The following is a 22,453-nucleotide window of genomic DNA, read 5'->3' on the forward strand; positions in this document are numbered from 1 at the left end:
TGACCTCTATAACTACCACCCGATCACTCACCTACTATTCCTGGTGATGTTCATTGAGAAGGTTCTTTCCATCCAGCTTGGTTCCCAGATTAAAGGCAACACTACTAGTCCAGCCTTCAGCTCTAATGCAGTATGAAGGCAGGAACCATCCAAGTGTTACTGGTACTCCTCTGATCTATGACAGCTGCATCCCTCATTTCTGGGTCCTGCCAGCCTCTCTAGTCTTCGACACAGTCAGATTGTGAACAGGTTTTGATGAAATTTGCATGGTTCACCTATTTGAATAATAAGGTTCAGCTGGTCCTGGTCTACTTCTAAATCCATTGCTTACATCTCCCGTGTTCCTCAAGACTCAATACTACTACCAGTCTAAAATTAACTCGGCACACTCCTCTTCTTACTAAGGATATCAATTGCAGTGCAGGGTACTGTAAACATGGGATCCCTCTGCACTCTAAAAGAATGCGGTTTTTAATAATAATAGTGTGTCAATGGGCAATATCACAGCCACTTAATTTTCAGATACTCTATTTGAAGAAAAGATTTGTAAAATACTAGAATGTAACTGGAGGGAAATTGATGACCCTGAGATGGAAGCGCAGTATCATATGCCTAAATATAAACTATTTATCAAAGCTAATAAAGTCTTCTGTTAGTTATGGATTCTCACATTTAAAAATCCTATTCTGGATCCATTCTTTAATGTTACTCATCTTAGTAACATGGAGTTGTTCGGTTAGTTTGTGCCTTCTTCTCAGGTTGTTTGCATTAACCGGTCTGTTTCTTTAGAGCAAAAATGGAAAGAAATTATTCAGTTTTCCCGTCTCTCTGTTTGACTCTACACAAAACTCTTTCCACAGCTATTTCTAGTCACAATCTAGCACTACGCTGAGTGAATTAACCTCATTTTCTGAGCAGATAGTTTCCCATTATTTCCACTCAGCTATGTCAAGAACACCACTTGATCCCCTCCTTTTGATATCCTCAAGATGGAGGCAGAACTCCTGTCTCCCACTGTCAGGCATATGTGTAATCTTTCCCTAGAAATAGCTGTGATTCCTAAGGCTTGGGAAAAAACTCTATTGTTAAAGAAACCCAAGACCGACCTATCATTGTTAACGGACTACAGACCCATGTCCCATCTGCCCTTGCCTTCTAAAATTTTTGAAAAGGCTGTCAATGCCCAGTTATCTGAATAAATAGAAGAAAAATGCACTTCTGTCCCCAACTCAGCCAGGCTTTAGACCATTCCGCTGCTCGGAAACGGCATTTCCTGCAATGACTGACCTTGGACTGATCCTGGACCAGGGTGTCGCACAGCACCCTGTTTTTGTGCTGGTCTGTCTACTTCCTTTGATACTGTTTCTCACTCCGTACTGATACACAGACTGATAGAATTTGGCATATGTAAGAAGGCTCTGGGCTGGCTTTGGTTGTTTCCTTTAGACAGAACTAATTTAGTTGCACATGGTCGTTTTAAATCTGCAACTACGGATCGTTCTTCACCCCACCCCTCTACCCTCCAACACACTTTTTATCTTTTTCATGGCACTTTTGGCTTCACTGGTAAGATCCTTCTTCAATTTAGACTTATAAGCGGATGACATACAAAGTATTGCATCAATTTCTTTTAAACTGTGACCATAGTAAAGCTAATTTGCAGAATTGTATGTCAGTCGTAGCACTATAGATGAGGCTCAATTGTTTTAAATTGAATGGAGCAAATAGAAGGAGATGATGGACGGAGTGCTGAAACTTTTCAGACACTCGCCCCCAGTCACAGATCTGGGTTGAATCCATCATTGTTCTTTAGCTCACTTCACCTCCCCAGTTCTGACCCAAGCATATGCAAATCAGTCTTGACCCTGTGCCTCATGGGAACAGTCCAGACCGAACTGCCATGCCAGGTCTTCCCTGGACCAAAAACAAGCATCCTGGGACCGGTTTCGGGGTAACAACCCGCATCAGCCAGACTAGCTTGAATCCAGTGGCAAAGTGAGCAAAAAATTGAAAGGAGACAAACCGATATTGTGATCTTTGGCAGACTGTCTTGGGTCTGGACCTGTGAATGGTGGCCAGCTGAGCTTGACTCCCTTCCCCCACCACCAGTAAATCAGGAAACCATTGAGAGTAATATTTGACACCTGGCTGTATTTTGGTACTCCAAGCAGTAGTGTCACTACTTCTTTTTTCTACATCATTAAAACCAGATGCTAAATGTTACCACTGCATCTGTTCATTTCATCAAAAACAGTGGTCCAAGTCTTAATTTCCTGTTGGTTAGACTGTGGTTATACACTATAACTGGAAGCTGCATTAAACATTCCGAGATGACTTAAGACAGGCAAAAATGCAGCAACTAGACTCATACTTGGCATTATCACGTAGACCTATGTCATACCATTTCTTAGCTCATTGCATTTGTTTTATGTCTAATGTTCTTGCCTAATGTGGTGATGCCTAATGCAAATGTCATGCTATGGTGTTTTTTTTGCCCAAAGTGATGCAGACATAATGCGTTTATGATGCTTTGGATAATGCGGAGTTCATTATTGTAGCAGTAGTTACTGGTTGTGTCATTTTTACTACTTGTGCTTTGTGATGGTTCTGACAGTAGCCCGATTGGCCCTGCCATGTATATAATCCCTTGTAAATTATTACCTGGTGCCAGTTGGCACAGTGTATATGTGTGATTATGATTCTAATGTGTTTTGGAAAATACAAAGGCTTTTTTTTATATAACCTTGTGTGGAGTTTCTTTTGTAGTGTGCCTAGTATGTTGCTGCTGTCTGTGTGTGTGTTGCGCAAACGCTGTACACATTGCCTCTGGTATGAGCCTGACTGCTCGTGCCAAGCTACCAAGGGGGTGAGCAGGGGTTATCTTCAGTGTGTAACTCCCTTGCCCTGACTAGAGTGGTGGTTTCTGTCTGTATTTGGCACATGCCCTAGCCAACCAGATATCCCATTTCTAACAATTCCTCATGCCAAGGTGAGTCTGTGGCCATACACATCATTCAAAGCTTGTCGTTTTTGCAACCTTAAAATACCTATAGGAGCTAGTGACCTGTTTGTGTGACAGATTGGAACCCATTTGTTTCTAAGTGAATGATTGTGTTAGTCATTAGCAAAAATGTTAAGGGGGATTCGGGATGCACTGCCTTTCCTGTGATTTGCTCCTAAATCTCCTGATTATCATTCTTTGGTCCACAGACATAAGCCAGAACCAAATTATTATCCTCTACACCACCAAGAACTATTATTTTAATATACATGCTTCACAAGCTTGTTGACTGTTGGACCTGGCCCTTTTTGGCAGGTTCACCCCGAAACGTTTTGCTTTTTCCTAGCCTGTTTCTGGAACCTGGGTTGGTGATTTTAGGCCTCTGCGCACTTTTTCACTGTGGTACAGTGTAAAGTGCGTGTGCTCTCTGTGTATGTGTGGTGAGTGACCTGCCCTCCCATAGGAATGAATGGGGAATATGTATACCCATGGTAGTTCCTGATGTGTGGGGAGTGCAGGGTCGAGTTTGATATGTGAGAACTCGTGAGACTGAATGCTGCGTAATGGTGTATGCGGCATGATTGTGTCTAGTCTAGAAGTGCCACTTTTAGAAGTTGGCATATTTGTGTAGTCTGTGGCAGGCGTGTGATTGGCTGGTGAGCCTGGCCCAGGAGTGCCTGGGCCTGCTTGTGGATTGACTGTCTGGTTTGAGGATGACAGGGGCTGGGGAGCCCCCAGGAGGTTGTCTGAGTCAGCCCGTGGATGAAAGGCTGCATCTGCTGCCAGGGAAGTGGGAGGAGATAGCACCTGGGAGTGAATGAGGCTGTGCCTGTCTGCCACAATGCTGGCTCCACCTCCCCGCTGGGCGACTGTCACCTCTGTCCCTGATACTGAAGGGACTTCCCTATAACCAGTTCTAGCTGGTTCTCACACTGCCTGCACAAAGACTTTTCTCTGTATAAGAAGGGGCTGTGTCCCCTTCCAAAATGTTCTTGTTTTTGGACTTGAATCTGCCAGGGGCGTGCTGCTGCTTGGGCTCAGGGGAATCCCTGGGCCCTACCCAGCCCCTGGACATGTGATGGACTTTCCTGTCCTGGGAGCTGCTGGGCTCCACCTTATGTCCTGGACTACTGAAGTCCTGGACCCCTGAAGGACTTTGCTGGACATTGGGTCTCTTGGGAGCGCTTTATTTGTGCTCTAGCGCTGGGAGAGCGCTTTATTTTGTTCCATAGCGCTTAAGAGCGCTTTTTGCTGAAGTACGAGCGTGTCACGCATTTTGCGTGAGGATTTGCAGGTGCCTACCCTGCTTGGCGCCCGATTCGTGTTGTGTTTTACCTACGGGTGCCACCCCGTTTAATTATCGAGGGTGCCCACCCCTCTGATATTGATACCCCGCCTGCCTGCCTGCCTAAAAACGGGCCGCCGCGCTGCCCGCGGCGACCTGGAAGTGTTGGGGCCGGCCGGCCAATCGCAGCGCGGCCCCGAGACAAAGCACCGGAAGTCCCGCCCCGGCAGCCGAGAAAGAGGGCGTGCGGCCGGGGAGAAGAGGCGGAGAGTGGTAATGGCCGCCCGGGGCTCCTGTGATCTGGAGGGAGCCCCGGGAAGAGAGGAGGAAGTGTGGCCTGCTGCTGGGGCTCCCGTGTGCTGAGGGAGCCCCGAGTGAGGAGAGCCGCCGATCGCCAGCAAACCGGTGAGTGGGGCAGAAGAAAGGGAGGGGCGCCGGGACACATTGTCGGTGTGAAGCCACGAGGGCTTCAAGGGCGGCCCCGGTTGGCAGTGGGTCGCCCCAACGTGTGTAGAGCCCTGAGAGGCTCCCGCCCGCATTTTTCATTGATACCGAGCCCACGAGGCTCAGCGGGGGCATTTTAGTGTCTTGGAGCCCCCGATGTTCCGGGGGCATATTTGCTTTGAGAGCCCCGAGAGGCTCAGGGACATGGCTTCATGTGGAGCCCAGGCTCTTGCCTGGCATTTGGTTCATTTTGAGTCCCCCGGGAGGGACTCCAACGTTTAGGAGGTGTGATGTCCCGAGCCTGCGTGGCTCCAACGTTTGGGGCACCTAACATGCCCAGAGCCTGTGTGGCTCCAGCAGTGGGTGCAGTTTGGCGCCTAAGGGTCAGTGAGGGCCCTGTCACAGTTTTTGAGGATTCCCAGCTGCCCAGCAATTAGTGGGCAGCTGCACCGTTTAGGCCCCTGACATTGAGACACAGGGCGTCCTAGCCCCAACAAGGCCAGTTGGCCTAGGGACTGCCACAGGTGGTGGCTTATGTGAGTTTTGCGCAATTGTGGTGTTTCCTTGCACCTCTGAATGTTTAGGCATCATGTGTCTTTGCGCTATTGAGTTGTGTCTTTCTTTCCCTGCACTGCACCTCTGAATGTTTTAGGCCTCATGTGTCTCCCAGCGCTGCACCTCTGAATGTGTTTGTGATGCATCATGTGCTTTGTTCTGAACACCGCTGAATGTGTAGGTTTATGCATCATGTGTTTCCCCTTACTACACCGCTGAATGTGTTTTCATGCATCATGTGTAATGTGTTGTGCTTATACCCTAAATGCTGTGTGATACTTAGGTGGTTGTTCGTTTTAGTACAGGTGGTCCTAGTGAGGTCCTAGTCCCCTGCGTGACATTCTCCTAAGGTGGTTAGGGTTGCGTAGTTGGTACTTACCTGTTACCAGTAGATACTGGTTGTGATTTATAACTGTTACTTTGTGCTACAGTGATTTTATATCCTTTTATTCTAAGTTCTAAAAGTGCTATTTCTAAAAGTGTTGATTCTGACAGTGGCCCATGTGGCCCTGTCTTGTACATAATCCCTTGTGAATATTGCCCGTGCCAGTTTGCACAATGTACATGTGTGATTTCTATCTGATGTGATTTTGACAATACAGAAGTTATTTTCATATAACCTTGTGTGGAGTTCCTTTTGTGGTGTGCCTAGGATGCTGTTGCTGTTGTGTGCTGGCGCAAATGCTTTACACATTGCCTCAGAGTTTAGCCTTACTGCTCGTGCCAAGCTACCAAGGGGGTGAGCAGGGGTTATCTTGGCGTGTGACTCCCTTGCCCTGACTAGAATGGTGGTTTCTGCCTGGCTTTGGCGTCGGCCTTAGCCTACCAGAAATAGCCAGTTCTAACATTAACCCTGAAACCCGGGTCAACATAATCACTGCTGTGGCATGTGCACAAAAGTTGGCAAAATATCTGTGGCACCCAAATTTTCTACCCAAGAAGGAATTAGCCAGAATGTGATGGGTGACTTCCCTGAAACATTGATACATTCATCTGATAATATGCAACTACCCGTCTGGCCTTTGGGTCATTGTTTAGACTTTGCACCTAATTAGTAATAATATTATGGCAAAACAAAGTTGCAGAGCCAGTGATGGGACTAGCCTCAACAGGATGCAGATAATTCTGCTGTTATGGAATTGACAGTAACGTTTTCTATATCGACCCCTTCATTTTCATAGAGCAATATAGTGTTTTCCCTCAACAGTAAATCCCTGATATGAGCCATCATCCACACTGAATTCCAGAAACAATTGCCATATTATTATGCTCCCCTACCCTCAACCTCCATTGTTGCCAAGAACCCTGGAATTTAAACGATCAAGGGTTCATGTAAACTTGCGAGTGAATACAGCTTATCAAGCCTTACATGGATATATTTTACATCATCCTTTCCCCCTGATGCGCAACAAATATCTTTTTCGCCCTCAGCCACTGACCTCCCAGTTACAGCGAAAGTTACTCTTCGAATGACACAATTATTGGGATCCCCCATCAGTCCCCCCCCACCACAGTGATTAACGTGCATCGTTGTAGTTTCTTTATTTCTTTGCATGTCTATATTGCTTATTCTCATAATGCCTCATCAAAGGTACCCACATGTTCCTTTCTTGCCTATTTGTTTCTGATAAGAAACCATGAAATTGTTTTCAAGGCTCCTGCCTTCCACCACATACACAGTTGCAGTTCCCATAGTTAATTCCCTGAATGCTTTACTTTTACACAATATTAGGGATCCTCGGTGGAACCCTAGGAGGGTAGAGAGGTCATCAATGAAGAGGATTGAAGGGGTACGTACTTCCTGACATATACTCAATAGCACAATAGTATCCCCTCTGGAACCTGGATGGCTCCCTTGGAAACAGTGCAGAAAAGGTGGGTGGCCAGTACGCCTAGTGGCATCACATCAACTATTGTGAGTGGGAAGGGAGAGAGACGTTTTGAATTAAAAATCGGCAAATTGATTGTGTTTAAGGACCAGAGGGCAATTGAAATTTCCAGGCATTGTTTAGATAATGTTTTCTGTCTTTAGGATTTCAACCGAGAGAAGCGCCGGAAGAACACTCGTCGTGTCAGCTTTGCTGAGCCCATAAAGTGAGTGTGTATGTGTGCTAAAAGTTGAGTGATTTCTTTAGATAAGCTGCTACTTTTCTTTGATTGCCATGTAAACCCAGTAATCTAGCAGTGGAAAACCAAGTTGAAGTCTGATTCTATTAGATCTCTCCGCGGCCTTTGATACGATATCTCATCGGAGGCTAGCGGAGAGACTAAGTGAGTGTGGTATTGGGGGCACTGCCCTACAGTGGCTGAAAAACTTCGTAAAGAACAGATGGCAAACCATCATGCTTGGCCCGTATGTCTCCAAAAACAAATTCCTACAGGATAAGGGGGTACCACAGGGATCTTGTCTCAGCCCCACTCTATTTAATATTTACTTAGCTCCCCTTGCCAAGGTGATTCAACCCTTCGGCTTTGAGATTATCTCTTACGCCGACGATACGCAGCTACTATTCCCGCTCGATAATAACATCACCGAAGAAAACAACGCTTCATGGACGGTATGCTTGCGATCGCAAACTGGATGGAGGAGCAATGTTTACAACTTAACCCGGGGGAAAATAGAGCTAATGCTGCTAGGGAAGTCTGCAGCCCTATGGACCCCAGACTGGTGGCCCCCCCAACTGGGATCAGCACCAACACCGTCAACCTCGGTAAAAAGCCTGGGAATCCAATTGGATATCAAACTAGATATGAAGGAAAATGTCACCAATATTGCAGGCTCATGCTACTACAATCTACGCCTACTACGTAGAATTATTCCCTACCTACCCCTGGAACACCGCAGAACTGTAGTTCAGGCAATGATAGGAAGCAGGCTAGACTATGGGAATGCCCTATTAGCAGAGGTAGGAACCACCACCTTAACAAAACTACAAGTCATCCAGAACACTGCGGCCAGAATGGTCCTGAATTGCCCCCCCTGGAACCCCATCCCTCCCCTTGCTCGGACGACTGCACTGGCTGCCAATCCAAAAACGCGCCATGTTTAAAATCTGCTGTCTGTCATTCAAGGCTTTAAGAGGTGAAGGTCCAGCTTTATCTTAGGGACAAACTGGTCAAGCACGTTAGTTATTGTAACCTAAGATCTAATGCTCTTGCCCTCCTAAATATTCCCCGAATACGGCTAAACTGCACAGGCGGTAGAGCTTTTTCATTTGTAGCACCAAAATACTGGAACTCCCTTCCAGTAATGCTACGAAAATCTCCAACGTACCCGATCTTTAGAAAACAACTAAAAACCTGGCTGTTCTGAACCTTTTAACACAGGTTATTTCCCCTCTCTGGTAAGCGCTGAGATGCCCCCGGGTGAGTCATGCGCGATAAGAGTCATTAACATAACATAACATAACCACTTACTTGCTCATCTGCTGGTTGCCCATGCAAACTAAAGGGAGTCCATTACCACTTTGAATCTATGTGTAAATCTACTCTTCAGCTATCCTCAGCTGTAGTGTTCTTACTGTCCATATGGGTGTGTAATGCGTATGTTTCAAAGAGTCACACATGTTAATACTTTCCAACATTTTGTTTGTTGAAACTCTCCCTTCTTTCACACCAAAAGGGATTTCAAATTTCTATGCAATTCAGATGATGCCTCGACTGGTATTTTTAATTTTGTTTTTTAATCCTTACTCTACAATAAAGAGGTTTCTTCACATCATTGATAATAAAGAGCCCTGAGATACTACCATAGAAAAAAACAGAAAGGGCAGTCAGAAGCCCTATCAAATTATTGTTCACTCTTAATCAATCTGTAAGGTTTCGCTACCTACAAAGAATCCATAGTCATTTTGACATGCTATCAAAAGGCTAACAAACTCCTGATCTGTAATCATAAATGTTGTATTAGAGGGAAAAAAGCCACATCTGTTTGAAAGGAAAAGACCAGTTTTTGAAATTTGTAGGTTGACAACGTGGAGAGAAGTTCAATATTTACCATACATTACTACTTGGATCCCAACTCTAGGGCAGAACCCAAGTGGGGTCAAATTCTTATTTTTGGAAACAGTTTGTTTAATTTATTTTGCTGATTTGTTTTTCTACATTTTCGTGGCTTATCCTCAACTTTCTATGAGGGGTGCACTTGCAGTTATATTCTGAGGAATAGCAGTTATGATGGAGAAAGCAAAGTTACTTTTGTGTAGTCCTGGATCTCCATCATTTGTGATCTTAGCTGAACTCAGAAATGGCCACCCACCCACTAAAGTCAGAAAATGGGAAGGGAAATTAGCTTGAATTCATCTGAAAATGCTAACCTTTTAGATATTGGACGAGAAAAGCTGTACAGTTGAATGTCTGGTGGAACCATACTAAAGATGAGCAGTATGTTCTGATGCCCAATGTCCGAAACACTTGTTGAAGACAATTGGTGGAAGCAGACTTGTCCATAGGGAAATGTAATAATGCATACAATCCATATGAAGGGCATGTACGCCTCTAGAGTCAACCAACAAAAGGTTCCATAATATACATAGCCTCTCTAACACAATCTCGCTCAAACACATTCTCTCTCTCTCTGTCTCCTCTCTCTCGCTCTGTCTATCTCCTCTCCCTCTCTCACATTCTCGCTCACTCTTTTGCCTCTCCAACACTAGGAACATATCAGTGCCAACTGTCCAAATAACCTGTAGATCCAAATGTTGCTGTAGGAAAGATGTTCAAACCACCAGACTCCCTCCATATTGACAGTGCCAAACAGAGTTTAAGACTCTGCTCGGCGCTGAAGGCAAAGGGGGTTATGATTTGAGAGCAGGCACAGCAGAGACGTAATTTTTTATAAGTTGTACTGCTTGTCTCGTTAGGTGAAGTTTCTCTCTGAATTTCTGTAATCCCTCATGGATGACTTTGATATTCAATTTTTTTTAATAATAAATTGAACGCAGGCCTTCTCTTACGCTCTTACATCTCTTAAAATACATGCAGTTTATTCATTTGCATTGATTTCACATAAATGGAAATATTCCACAGAAAATGGACTTAAACAATGTTTGCACTGAAGCAAAAGGTTCTAGACAATTTTGCACAGCTTTACGCTTTTTTTTAAACTTGTCTTTATTAATGACATTGTACAGTATTACATTGTAGATCTGATATATACATGCTACAGCATGTTGTTGATATAACCATTAAGAACCATTTATTACTTGCCACATCATAGGACTGTCCGCATATCACATGCAACAGTACCTGTTTTCAACTTAACATACCAATTGACGGTGTTCAAAAACCTCTTCACACCCAGCAGGTCAATATACATAGCAATGCTGATCAGTATTATTGATTAGAGAAAAAGTAAGTTAAATGAGCCAAAAAAGAAACTACTAAACTAGAGAAACCTTTGGCACCGACTGGCGGCAACGCCCAACACATGTATGAGGAGTATAGAATCGTCTGCATAGCTTTATACTTGAGGTAGAATACTAATTGCAGCATTGGCTGAGTGGGTGCTCAAATGGAGCATGTTGTATCAAATGCTGTGCAGTATCCACCTCTGAAAATCTGCTTTACATGTCTTGGTCTGGCCCTGTTTTTCAAAATTACTTATAATGCATACATGAGGGAATGCTGTAATTTGTTATGTTCTACATATTTTCTTCTGTATCTACAGTGGCGTTTTCCTTTCGGCGTGTTCACCATGTTGTGCCACAGCCCAAAAGTTGTTTTTTGTGGAATATAGTACTCTATAAAACCTGTAAGTAAGGTAATAGTACTTTTGGATTTATTTTAGGGCTGTTGCAGCTGAACTACAGACAAATGTTGATGGACAAATTATTGGTTCTGGTACGTAGATTTTGAATTCATTTTTATATCAATGGAACACATTGAGGCTGTAGAAAACCCTTCGCGCCTATGCTGGAATGTAAGAGCGGTCGGTTTGCTATTGTTCTCATGGGGACCTTCAGTGCACTGCCTGCAGAAGGAATGTGATCTCTCTTCTCAGTAATGATCCAGTAAGCTGCCTGACTTTGGAAGCCCAGAAGCCATTGTAATGTCATTAATGAAAGGTTCCATGCTCCTTGCGTTTGATCTAATCCTCTACATCAGGGTTGTTTCTCCATCATTCTGTAAAACATGTATAATCTGGCTCAATGAGGACCAGATTTCTGTAAAAGACAGACTCCCAGCTGGCTCTAAAGTTGACCTCTACCCTCCACTATACGATTTGAATCCCCTATACTATGTTCGGTACATTTGGTCTAGTTGTGCGGTCCTGAATTGATCTCATATTTGAGCCTCCATTCCAGCTGCATGCAGGATATCTGTGGCGCCCGAAATGCCATTTAGTTGTGTTCTTTAAATTAACTTTTCATGCTCACATCTATATTTTGTGGTCCTATTGTGAAGCCAAGCAGTAACCTTATATGGGCCTGACTGAAGATACCTTTGATTTCCCCACGGTAAGACCTTTCGCCTTAATTTTGTGTTTAGGCAGTTCCGAAGAGTAAATTCACCGAAGTTCAGAACAAATATTGAGGGATGGCTTTGATATGGTGGCATGCCAGTTGCAAGCTATACAAGTTCTGGGTTGATATTCCGAGGATAGCTGAAGGCACCACTTGTTCATCCCAGGATGTAACTAGGAAGAATCTGAACGTTTTATTCCCCCACCTCTCAAATACCCAGAAAAACTCTGAATGGTTCTCTCTCTTTTTCCATTTACAATATCTTTTCATTGACAAGAGCTCCTCTCGATGGACTGTGGACCCAAATGGCACATATGCTGTTTGTCACAAAAAGGAGCCTTGACAGGTCAATGCCTGTGTGCTGATTCTCATGGTTTTTCATCAACGTATTTGGTCTTTTTTAATCGACAGCACATATCCAACCTCTTAGATATCCTGTATGAGGTGATCTTGAGGTGAACTGATAACTTAAACTTGAAACATCAGTATTCTCATCATTTCCTAGATTTTGATGATTAAGTTGAGATCAAAGAAAGAACATGATGATAAAACACATTGGAGGGGAATCTTAATAAGCCAATCCTATGTTTTTAAACAAAAGACATATATTTTCTGACAAATGGGTCTATTAGATCACTCACTGGGATTGACCGTTATTTATTTTGTTTCTCCAAGAAGTTGTACTGTATTGCCAATAGTGTGCACTTGTAAAATTTGGCAATTAAGATACTAATTGTACCAGTAAGGTCTTCTAGAAGTGCATAGTTCATCATGTGAAGAACTGTACTCTAGACCAAATACCTTTCTGTGAAGTAATTGTTGTCCACTCAGCCCAGATGCAAAACGGAAAGCTTTTGAGTAATTCTGGTGCCTGAATGTACACAGTGACTGGCCCAGAACCCCAAGCATTCATTAAGCTTAGGTGCTCCCGAAGAAATTACCAGTCATTTGATTTGAAAACATAGACTGCAACCATGACCTTCTGCAGGAATTTCATGGCTCAGACACTTATCATAGATACTTGGGTGGAACAGCTTCTGCACATTTTAAAATGAGCAGACATCAAAACTGAATTGGTGTAATCAATAGTTTATAAAAGTAAAAACCATAATTTGTTATATCCATTTCTGAAATAGTAAAGTACTTTTGCTATTAGATTTTTGATTTTGTTGCAAAAGGGTGCACCTTTGAAATCCTTTATAGGCATGCTCCTCTTAGTTCATGAATTGCTTCCTCTAGAAGACTTTCACTTGTAGCATCTAGCGCTTTTATTTGCGCTACAATGATTTGGGTGGCTCTCTGACCTTTAGTTTTTTTGCCCAAGGGTTTATCTGATTCTCCATGCTATGCTAAACCACTGATTTAACTTTACAATCTTCTATCAGATCTTCAAGGTAGAGGTCCCAAATTCTGAACTGCTATAAAAAGGGATGGCAATCAGATGAACTTGAAAAGAGATTTACAGCTGTATCCTAGCGTGAAAAAGATTGGAGACTTCTTATCGTACTTTGTGATACTATAAGTGTTTGAAATTAGCATAGCGTACAAGCTTGTTGGTGTTGCTTGTTAATTGGTGAAGATTTTCACTTTCTGCAAATGTCAAAAAGCTCATTCTTCTAGTAGCAGGGCCACAACAATTGAATGCTTCAAGAGCATGTCCATAGTGTAAAGAATAACAAACTACAACCTGATTACATTATCTGTGAAATTAAGGTAAGCCCTTGTTTGAACTTTTGGATCAGGTAATTTATGCACAACATAGCTCTGTTGTGATCCATCACAGATGTTTAATATGAGCAATGAGGTCCGTATTTTTCCACTCAGTGTTCAATGTTAGTGTTCTATTATATCTCATTTACAGGTCGTGCACAGAGATAAAGCCTCACATGTGAAAACACTAATCTTATCACTCACAAAGAATTGCTCGCCCCATTTACTCTTCTGCCCATCCCTTTTTCATTTGGCCTTTCAGTTTAATTAGTATGATATTGTGGGCAAAAAAAGCTGATAAGGGGCGTGAGCAATGATTAAAAATATAATGCGTTTGAAGGGTCTAGCTGATAGAAAAGTTATTTTAGTGTACAAATCCAAATGATCATCTCTTAGCGTGCACCAACATTTGTTATGGAGTAACTTGTTCTTCTGGTTTAACAGGTAAAGGGATTTTATCAAACAAAGCAGCACCATTTGAGTAAGTGGAATCCCCTTTTTTTCTGAAAACGTATTACCACAATATTGACATTGCTGCATAATGGGAAAGAGACGGTATGTAGTGATCGCTTAAAGACCTGAAGTTTGAAAAAAAAGTTTTTTTTAAAAATACTTTGTGTGGGAACTTATAGAATTGTATTTGTCAGTTGAAAAAAATGGCTGGTCTGTTTCTGTAGAAAAATTTGATTATATATCTTAATTGGCATTGTATATAATATTCATAAAACTTAAAAAAAATCTAAGAGTACAGTACATAAAGCTAAGTCTAAAACATAAATATGTTAAACTCTTGAACTACATGCTAGACACATGTTTTCTTACCAATCGTCAATTGTACACTTTTATTGCTAAGCATTTGGATTCCAGTCATTCTTAAAAAAAAATGCATCACATGTAAATAACACATTATGTTGAACTTAGATCTAGTAAAGGCAAAGACTGTGGAAGTTAGGGGGTTCTACAGTTCCACAGAAAATCCACTGTTACAGCACCTGGGTCCACCTAGCAAGGATGGTGATGAAGGAGATGGAGGTGGTTATTTCGATTAGCTACAGTGGGTCTGAAACCACCTGCTGTCATTGTTTATGAATTGATTAATTAAATAGCCCGAAATTCTGTGAGGTGCTGCCTACAATGGGCTATACATTGATAAAGAACATTTGTATTCAACTGTTAATTACTTACATCTGAAATAGCTATTTAATATAATCAATTCAGATCTCTGAGTGGAATGAGGACTACAGCTTTGAGCTAAACACGTCTCCTCTCTGTCAGATGATAAGAAATGGAAGCATCATTGCATGTTCCAAAAAGAGGGACCAATCCAGCTTATATGTGTAACATTCGGTTACACATTTTATACCTCACATGCTTCCAATGGTATTGGCTCACAGTGCAATTGGAGCCTGTACTTTCCAGCTTTTTAGGTTGTGTCACAGACTCAAGTCTGGTTTGAATTATGACCAATCTCTTCAGTAGAGTATGTATGATTCTGTTAATGATGTATTTATTGTCAATAAGTCAGCAGCTTAGGTGCTACCTCATTTGGCTTATTCATTGCCTGGCTTGCAATATGAGTGCGTTGACTGGGTAAGCCATATTCGCTGCCCTTTCTGAACTATTAGTTGTATGAAAGGAGTTCTGTTTAAAATGCTCTTTTGGTATGGGAATATCGATGATTTTTCTCGTTTATTAAATAAGTTTTGGAAAGTCTTCGTTGCCTCTGTCCTGTATATGGTGTTTGGCATGAAATGAGATCTAGTATCAGGATGATTTGTAATAGAATTGAAATGACCAAAATGCACTTTGTCAGTGCTTGATATCTGACCCATTATTTCACTTTTTTTTTATACAGAAATGAAGACACAGAGAATATTAGCTGTCCAATTACTGGTATGACTTGTCTGACATACTTCTTTATGATACTGAGCGGAAATTATTACCCCTAATGCAGCATTTGCAGTGCTGTGAAAAGGAAAAGTTGTGATCGCAAGTGTAACATATAAATAATGTATCTATTGATTGATGGACATTTGCTGAACATTGCAAGTACTATGTTGTTCCGCTTGCTCTTCTTAACTGTTTGGTAATCGCCTGTGCACTGCAAGCGGAAACACAAAGACCCTGTAGAAAAATGCTACCACTTTATATGGCATGCTCACTGCGAAACTGACTTTGCGTTATCCACTCTTCTTTATGTAAAAACAATAAGTCAACCTTGTTATCTCCTGTCAGTCTGGTTATTGACAGTCTGTTTGGTTATTTATATTATTTATCATATTTCAGCCACCTCCTTGAGTAAATAAAAAATAAATGTATATTGATCAAGAGCCCATCTTGTACCACAAATCTAATGGCGCATCAGAAATATATAAATATGCATTCATTCAATACATTGCAAATAATTTTAAAAAACGAGGTCAGAAACTCTTCACTGACACCATTACTTGTGCAACATTATACTACAGGATATGTGCCACAAATGTGAGAACATGCTGACAAGTACTGATGTTGAATATAAACATTTCAGTAGTGTACAACTCCTTATCAATCTTCTTTTATGCGAAAAAATATAGACCACAGTGTAACCATACCATAGCATAGTTTCGGTTTCCAAATCTTCTTGCACGCTTGGGACCATCCTCATCACAGTTGAGCGTCACAAGTTTTTATTTCCACAACACTAAAGACAAAATGCAACTCTATTTTATAATTTTATACTAACCGCCCGTGGTACAAAAATACGTAATCTACTAATAATGTATTAACTGTTTATTCAGTTACATAAATTCAGAGTTTAAAAAAATCCAAAAGAAATCCCTGTATAGCATGTTTCTGTCTCACACACCTTGCTCTCTAGGGCTCTCTCTATTCGGGAAACCCATTCGGACATGGGTGCAAAGGGAAAGAGAAATGTGCACCAGAACGGATCTGGTAATGGATTTGTCTTCTAATATGTAGTTAGGATTAATCTGGTCCTACAAAGCAATTGGGGGCAACATGAGGAAGCTGCAGTGTTCTTATGACATGAGCAATTTTGTTATAAAATACCACACACATTAGTAGTGACCCTTTAGCTACATATGCTCTCTACATGTGGGCAAACAAGAGTAGCCAACTGTAACACAGCTATATCACTCAAACCAATGGAGCTTTTGAAACCCAAGAAAATTTGTAATAAAATGTATTTTCACAAATGAAGCCTTTTATAAAGTTTATAAAGTTTTTAGAAGCACAATCCGTTTTCCTTTTCAAACTAAACTTCTGGGGAACTTGGGAGATAATGAAGACATAGCAGTGATATACTGAAGCAAGGATCATTTGAGGCTACGAAAAACTGCAGTGATTCGTAGGAGCAAGGTTCACTATGTATGCAAAATCACCTGAGCAGACTGAATCCTACCAATTGGGGAGCACAAATGCCCACAGTTAGTGTCTTGAAATACTAAAAGCTTAAAGATGGTTGCCATAATCTCAGTCGCTTCAGATCTTACAAGACACAGACATCCATGTAGAAATACCCTCCTCCTGGGGCTAGAAAAACACTTTCTCATTACTCTAGTTCCAAAATCAAACATCTTTATTTAGATTTCTATTCAAATCCTTAACCGAGACAATAAATCCTATACGTAAAAGCATCTTATATTATCCACAGATGTAAAAGAAACCATACGAAAAATATTAAGAAATTAAAATGTTACAATCAGTATTCGGCTGGTCAGCAAATACTGCAAATTCTAAATTCCAATTTTTTAAATAATTCCAGAGTTATTCATATACATTAACAGACCAATTTTCTTATTAAAAACTGGCAAAAACTATTTAAAAGAGCAGTAATAAAAAAATATAAATCAGCCATGCCCCTTCCTGAGAATTGACATATCCCTACAGCCTTTGCAGTTTTCTTCGTAGTGTAAACCGTCTAAATGAGATTGTGATTTTCACCTGCGAAGAGCCATTTAAATATAAACAAGGATTTTACAACACGTATGCACATTTCTCAGAGGTTTTAAAAATGCGAGGACTGTCTGATGGTAAATAACACTTTGTAACAGGAAAAAGGTAAATAACACTTTGTAACAGGAAAAAGGGTCGTACAATAGAAGATCCAATATCTCAGTAAAATTAACTAAATAACATGAAATGAGTCAACTGTGTAGCCTTTCCGTCACATGGTCATCTTGGTAAGTTCTGGGGCCACAGATGTCTTTTTGGAAAGACCACTAAATGATGAATCAATTCTATGCGTAATCTGGTCAACAAAAATCTTTCTTAGGTTTTTCTCACACTTACCAGGTAGGCTTATATCCCCTGATCGTATCCATACAGTGCCTATTTATTGTAGGTCTCCCCCACCCCCATAACGTTCTTTATACATATTCCTTTTACACACCAGGATGTATTTGATTTCCTTTATACTAAATAACCCGATACTACGAGGTTCTGAGAGGTTCAGGTCTCCACCCCCTATACCCCTCACCCACTTTCCCCTAGTTCATGCAATATGGTATTTATGTACTGAAGCCAAGGTATTTTGATCATTTTTATTTTGAGTACCACTTTTCTTTGTCTGGAACGTCCAGCTCACCGGATTCTGCCATAGTGCTTTTTCAAGACTGTACCCATGAAGTAGCTGCTGGAAAACAAGCTGTGTCAGCTGTAGGCCTAAACAAACAAAGCTGCAAACTTCTAACCCAACTGTCTTGCCAAAATCACTACAAGCCATCATTATATCCCAGTCTATCAGAAAGTTTCAAAGTGGCTGAGGACATGGATCTTCTTCTACCTGATGTCGCGTTCTGCAAAGCTGATTTAACAAAATGTATCATATTGCTTACTCGCTGTGGACTGAAGAAAAGCAAGTTACTCCGTGGACTAAATTCATGCTCTTATCTCCCAGACTAGCGTCCCACTGAAGGTTGGGTTTTTACCAGGAATACCATCTCCAGTCACAAACTATGCAACAGTATGCACAGCTCTAAAAAAAAAAAAAAATAACAGTGCATGCTCAGCTTGAAGACCAGCCTAGCCTGCCAATTTTCAGCGATAAAGGTGTTTTTGCGCATTGTGGCTGACATTTTTTATGAGCTATACAGTAGAATTTCCACATACCAAAAGTTGTGTTGTGGTGTGCAGGAAGTTATCTCCGTGGATGTGGCATAGACGATGGACTTATTGAGGCTGAAATCTTTGGAAGCAAAACTGTCCAGTCAGTATTGAACGGAACTCATTATGCTAGTTTGTTACAAGGTATACTCTTCACATCTGAGGCTATAGAAAAATTGTGTTGGAATGCTTTAGGAAACAAGATTGACAAATTATGTTTTGCTTATCGTATCTCACAACTGAACAAAGCACAGAGTGCACTTCATTCAATTGACATAATGCAAAGCCAGGAAATATTCAACACACTCATTTCTAAATCGGAAAACCTGAAAAGTTTGTAGAGTTTGTTAAATAATGTGAAGGAAAATCAGAACTTTGCAAGTTCTGGGTAAATGTTTTGCAAATGATCGCTCTAGTGAAAAACTTGGTACCTGCTGATCTGGTGGGTGATTAGGATGCATGTGAAGACTGGAGTCCCTGATTACAGTTTTTCGCGAATTTGATTGCATAAACTACCTGGGATATGGGTCCTGATATTTGGAAAGATTGAAGAAGCTAGAGATAAAAAAAACCATTCCTCTACAAAAAATTCTTCCAAAGATCTTTTATGTTGAACAACAGCGAGGGAAGGTTCAATTATGTGGCTCCAGATATGAAACTAGAACAGAATATCCAGAGATCACATAAAAGCGCCATGGGAATTGTTGGTCATCATGTTGCTCAATGGCAGCTAGCTTACTAAGAAGTCCTTTCTATTTGCAATGTTTTTAGAGAAGATAAATAAAAAATTAATAGACCATCGTGAAGCGGTTCCTCACCATGAACCTGTGGGAAAGCGAGTGTAACAATTTTATAAACATATTGACAGCCTACTTCATTTCATGCAGCAACAAGGAAACCCGTTTGAAATGACTGAGCCTGTGCGACTTCACAACTTGATGACCAATTAATATGTGGATAACGATATAAAGGCACATGTACTCGATGTACTGGAACATGGATCGAAACTGTACGCAGAACAGTAACAGGAGAGATTTGTATTGAAAGAGAAATCTGTTTGACATAAGCACTAAAGCTAAACTTCCACACTTTAATTGCCATAGTGAGAGTATCGTCCGACCAGCCAATCCAAAACAGGTTACAAAAAAAAACAGCTTTCGCAAGCACTTAGAGACATGGATGTAGTAAAAGTAAGGGGTGAATTCATCAGGGACCTTCTGTCGCTTCATCTTCTTCCATCACTCATTTGATGGAGATGCTGCAACCAAACTAGTGAAGCGCTAACTCATACAAGAGCTCAAAAGAAAACCTGAAGAATTTCAATTTGAAAAGGTGTCTGATTGAAAACTGCTGTTGATGTGGAATAAGTGTCACAATTGCGAATTGTCAATTTCTATCATATAAAACTTCAGAGAGATTGTTCAGACTGTTCTACAGATGTGTAGGAAGCTGGCTCTGGATATATTATATAGATTTCCCCCCTATATTTGTTCCATTTACCCCACTTATAGTCCCATTTTCGAGGGCATCCCCTCCCCTTGAACACAGTTTTTTTCGGCAATCATCGCAAAATCCATGTCTTTCGCCCAGTCCCTTACACCTGGCGTCGTGTGCACCCCCCATTTCTGGGCGATGTTACGTTTGGCGATAGTTCACCCCATCGTGGCCCATGAATGCTCCGCCTGTGAGCGGTCTGTTGCCTCCCACATATTAAGCAGGCAAAGTTTGGGCGATGGATGAATGGGTTTGTCACATGTCTTAGCCATTTGTCGGGTAACCTCGTTCCAATACTGTTGTATGTGAAGGCAGTCCCAGAGGATATGTGTGAATGTGACAATCTGATTGAACCGTCTGAGGCAGAGAAGATCAGGTCTCCTATCCAACCTAAATAGCAATTTGGCATCGAAATAAACGCTGTGAAGAACCTTGAGCTGGACCCGCTGAAGTATTGGAATCGCCACCTCTCTGGGAGAGGCCAGTGCCTCTTTCCAGTCCTCGTCAGCTATCTCCCCCAGATAAGTCTCCCAGCTTGATCATAGTTTCAGCATTGGGTCGGTTCGATTGTTCACTAGTTTCTTATACGTGAGGGAAATGGCTTTGCGTTCCATTGGGTCTAGCAACAGTCTGTCCTCTAACGGGGAGTAATCCGGAAGGGGGTACCCTTCGGGAGGGCCTAATCAATGGCATGACTGTATAATCCAAGATTTACTTACTAGTATGTATGTTAAACTCTTCATACAACGTGTCCTTTCAAAATGCAGTGAATATGGGCTTTGCAGGTACATTCAGATTCTTTTTTCAATGGAGAAAATGATTTATGAACTGTTGATACTTTTAGATTACGGTTCTAATTTGGTATGAAACACACTCCTAACAAAGTTTACACAACACAGGATACTTGTAAGCAGGGTAACTCTTGTGCAAGCAGTAGGTTACTTTTTGTGCAGTAGAAGATTGTTCAACACTTAGAAGAATTTCCAGAGAACTCCCACCATTTAGTCCTATAGAGAAAACAAAGTGGTAAGTTAACAGGTTAGTAAAACTGTTTTCGGAGTGGTGTTTTGAGGGGTAGCACCAAGGTTCCCTAATGGTCAGGTTGACACTCAAGGGGCACCACCAGCAGCACTAAGGCGGCCGGGTGCAGAGTGCCAATGGGGCTAGGGGGCACTTTTGTTGGGGACTGCTCACGGGCAGGCCCTTTATCTCACAAGCCAAGCTCCTAATGTTAAAGTCGGGGCAAAGGGGGTTCCACCTTGGCACAAAGCCCACACCACCGGTGACGCCGGGGTGGCCGGTGCAGGGTGCTCAGGAGGTGTTGAAGAGCCCAACACTCTTCAATGGAGGACGTCTATCATGGAAAAGGACTGCAAGCTGGGGCCAGAAGACTGGATGAAGGGAACCAATGACTAGAGGATGAAGATGGAGTTGCTGGTAACCAGTACACTGTTGGTACGGCACGTCAGGTCTCAGGAGCTGAGGTTGTAGAGGTGTATTTTCGTGTTCAGTTCTTCTCACCGGTTCCGGTCGTAGTCGTGGGGACCCTTCAGGATGAGGTTGCAAGCATCGAGGAGGTCAATGGAGGTCGTCCAATGCTGAATCACAGGTCTGGATTGCGGGGGCAACCTCGCCGGGGTGTTGGGCCACTCGGACCATGGGTGTCTGGTGCAGAGTGGTAAGGACTTGCGAATCCAGCTGGATCTGGAGTCCTGACTTGGGTTGGTATTGGACAATTTCAGTGTTCATGGGAGTTGGGAGATCTTTAGGAAAGCATGGTATGTTTCCGGGGTTCTTGGAGGCTGTTTGCTGTAGGACATTTTGGACTCAGCTCGCAGGGTTTCAGAGCAAGAATAGGCTGGTAGGGCCAAAACTGTTTTCGGCGTCCTCTTCTGCAACACGGCTCTTTGGTCCTTCTACTTGTGACGTAGAATCTGAAGACGCAAGATTCAGTGGTGTCCCACAATACTAGATTGAGGTGCGTTTACAAGAGTGTGCAGATAGGGACCAATGGGTTCCTTCCCTTTAGTGTCTACACCTCCTAGTATGCCACCCTCCAGTGGGAGAGAAACATAAGCCTCTGATTGGAGGCGGAGACTGAGATGTGTGCTTCACGTCGCCTCCCCCAACTGAGGGGTGGGGCAGGCAAAGGTGGGCACACCCCCCTTCTTAGATAGGTTTTCCCTCCATTTCTCGTGCCCAAAATGGGGATCAGAACCGGTGGGAGCTTGTTGCTGATAACAGCAAACATCCTTGGGTAGCTAACCAAGGTGGCAGGCCTTTGAAGCTCCCTCTTCAAAGCCCTGCCCATCCTCTGAGAGGAGCATGACACCTCTGCCCAGGATGTGCTTTGTTCCTGGGCCCAGAGTTCGGAGGACTCTCTACCCAGGGGTA

General features: G+C 42.3%; 1 protein-coding gene across 1 annotated transcript in view; it reads left to right on the forward strand.

Annotated features, from left to right (window-relative positions):
- Positions 1-22,453, forward strand: part of KNL1 (kinetochore scaffold 1) — a 579,877-nt gene that overhangs the window by 101,664 nt on the left and 455,760 nt on the right. The window contains exons 5-8 of the mRNA XM_078659817.1: positions 7,318-7,379; positions 11,074-11,126; positions 13,904-13,940; positions 15,315-15,352. Of these exons, the coding sequence (XP_078515943.1) occupies positions 7,318-7,379; positions 11,074-11,126; positions 13,904-13,940; positions 15,315-15,352 (190 nt within the window). The remainder of the gene's footprint in view (positions 1-7,317; positions 7,380-11,073; positions 11,127-13,903; positions 13,941-15,314; positions 15,353-22,453) is intronic.

This window comes from Lissotriton helveticus, chromosome 9, assembly GCF_964261635.1.
Source record: "Lissotriton helveticus chromosome 9, aLisHel1.1, whole genome shotgun sequence".
In the NCBI taxonomy this organism is placed as follows: Eukaryota; Metazoa; Chordata; class Amphibia; order Caudata; family Salamandridae; genus Lissotriton; species Lissotriton helveticus.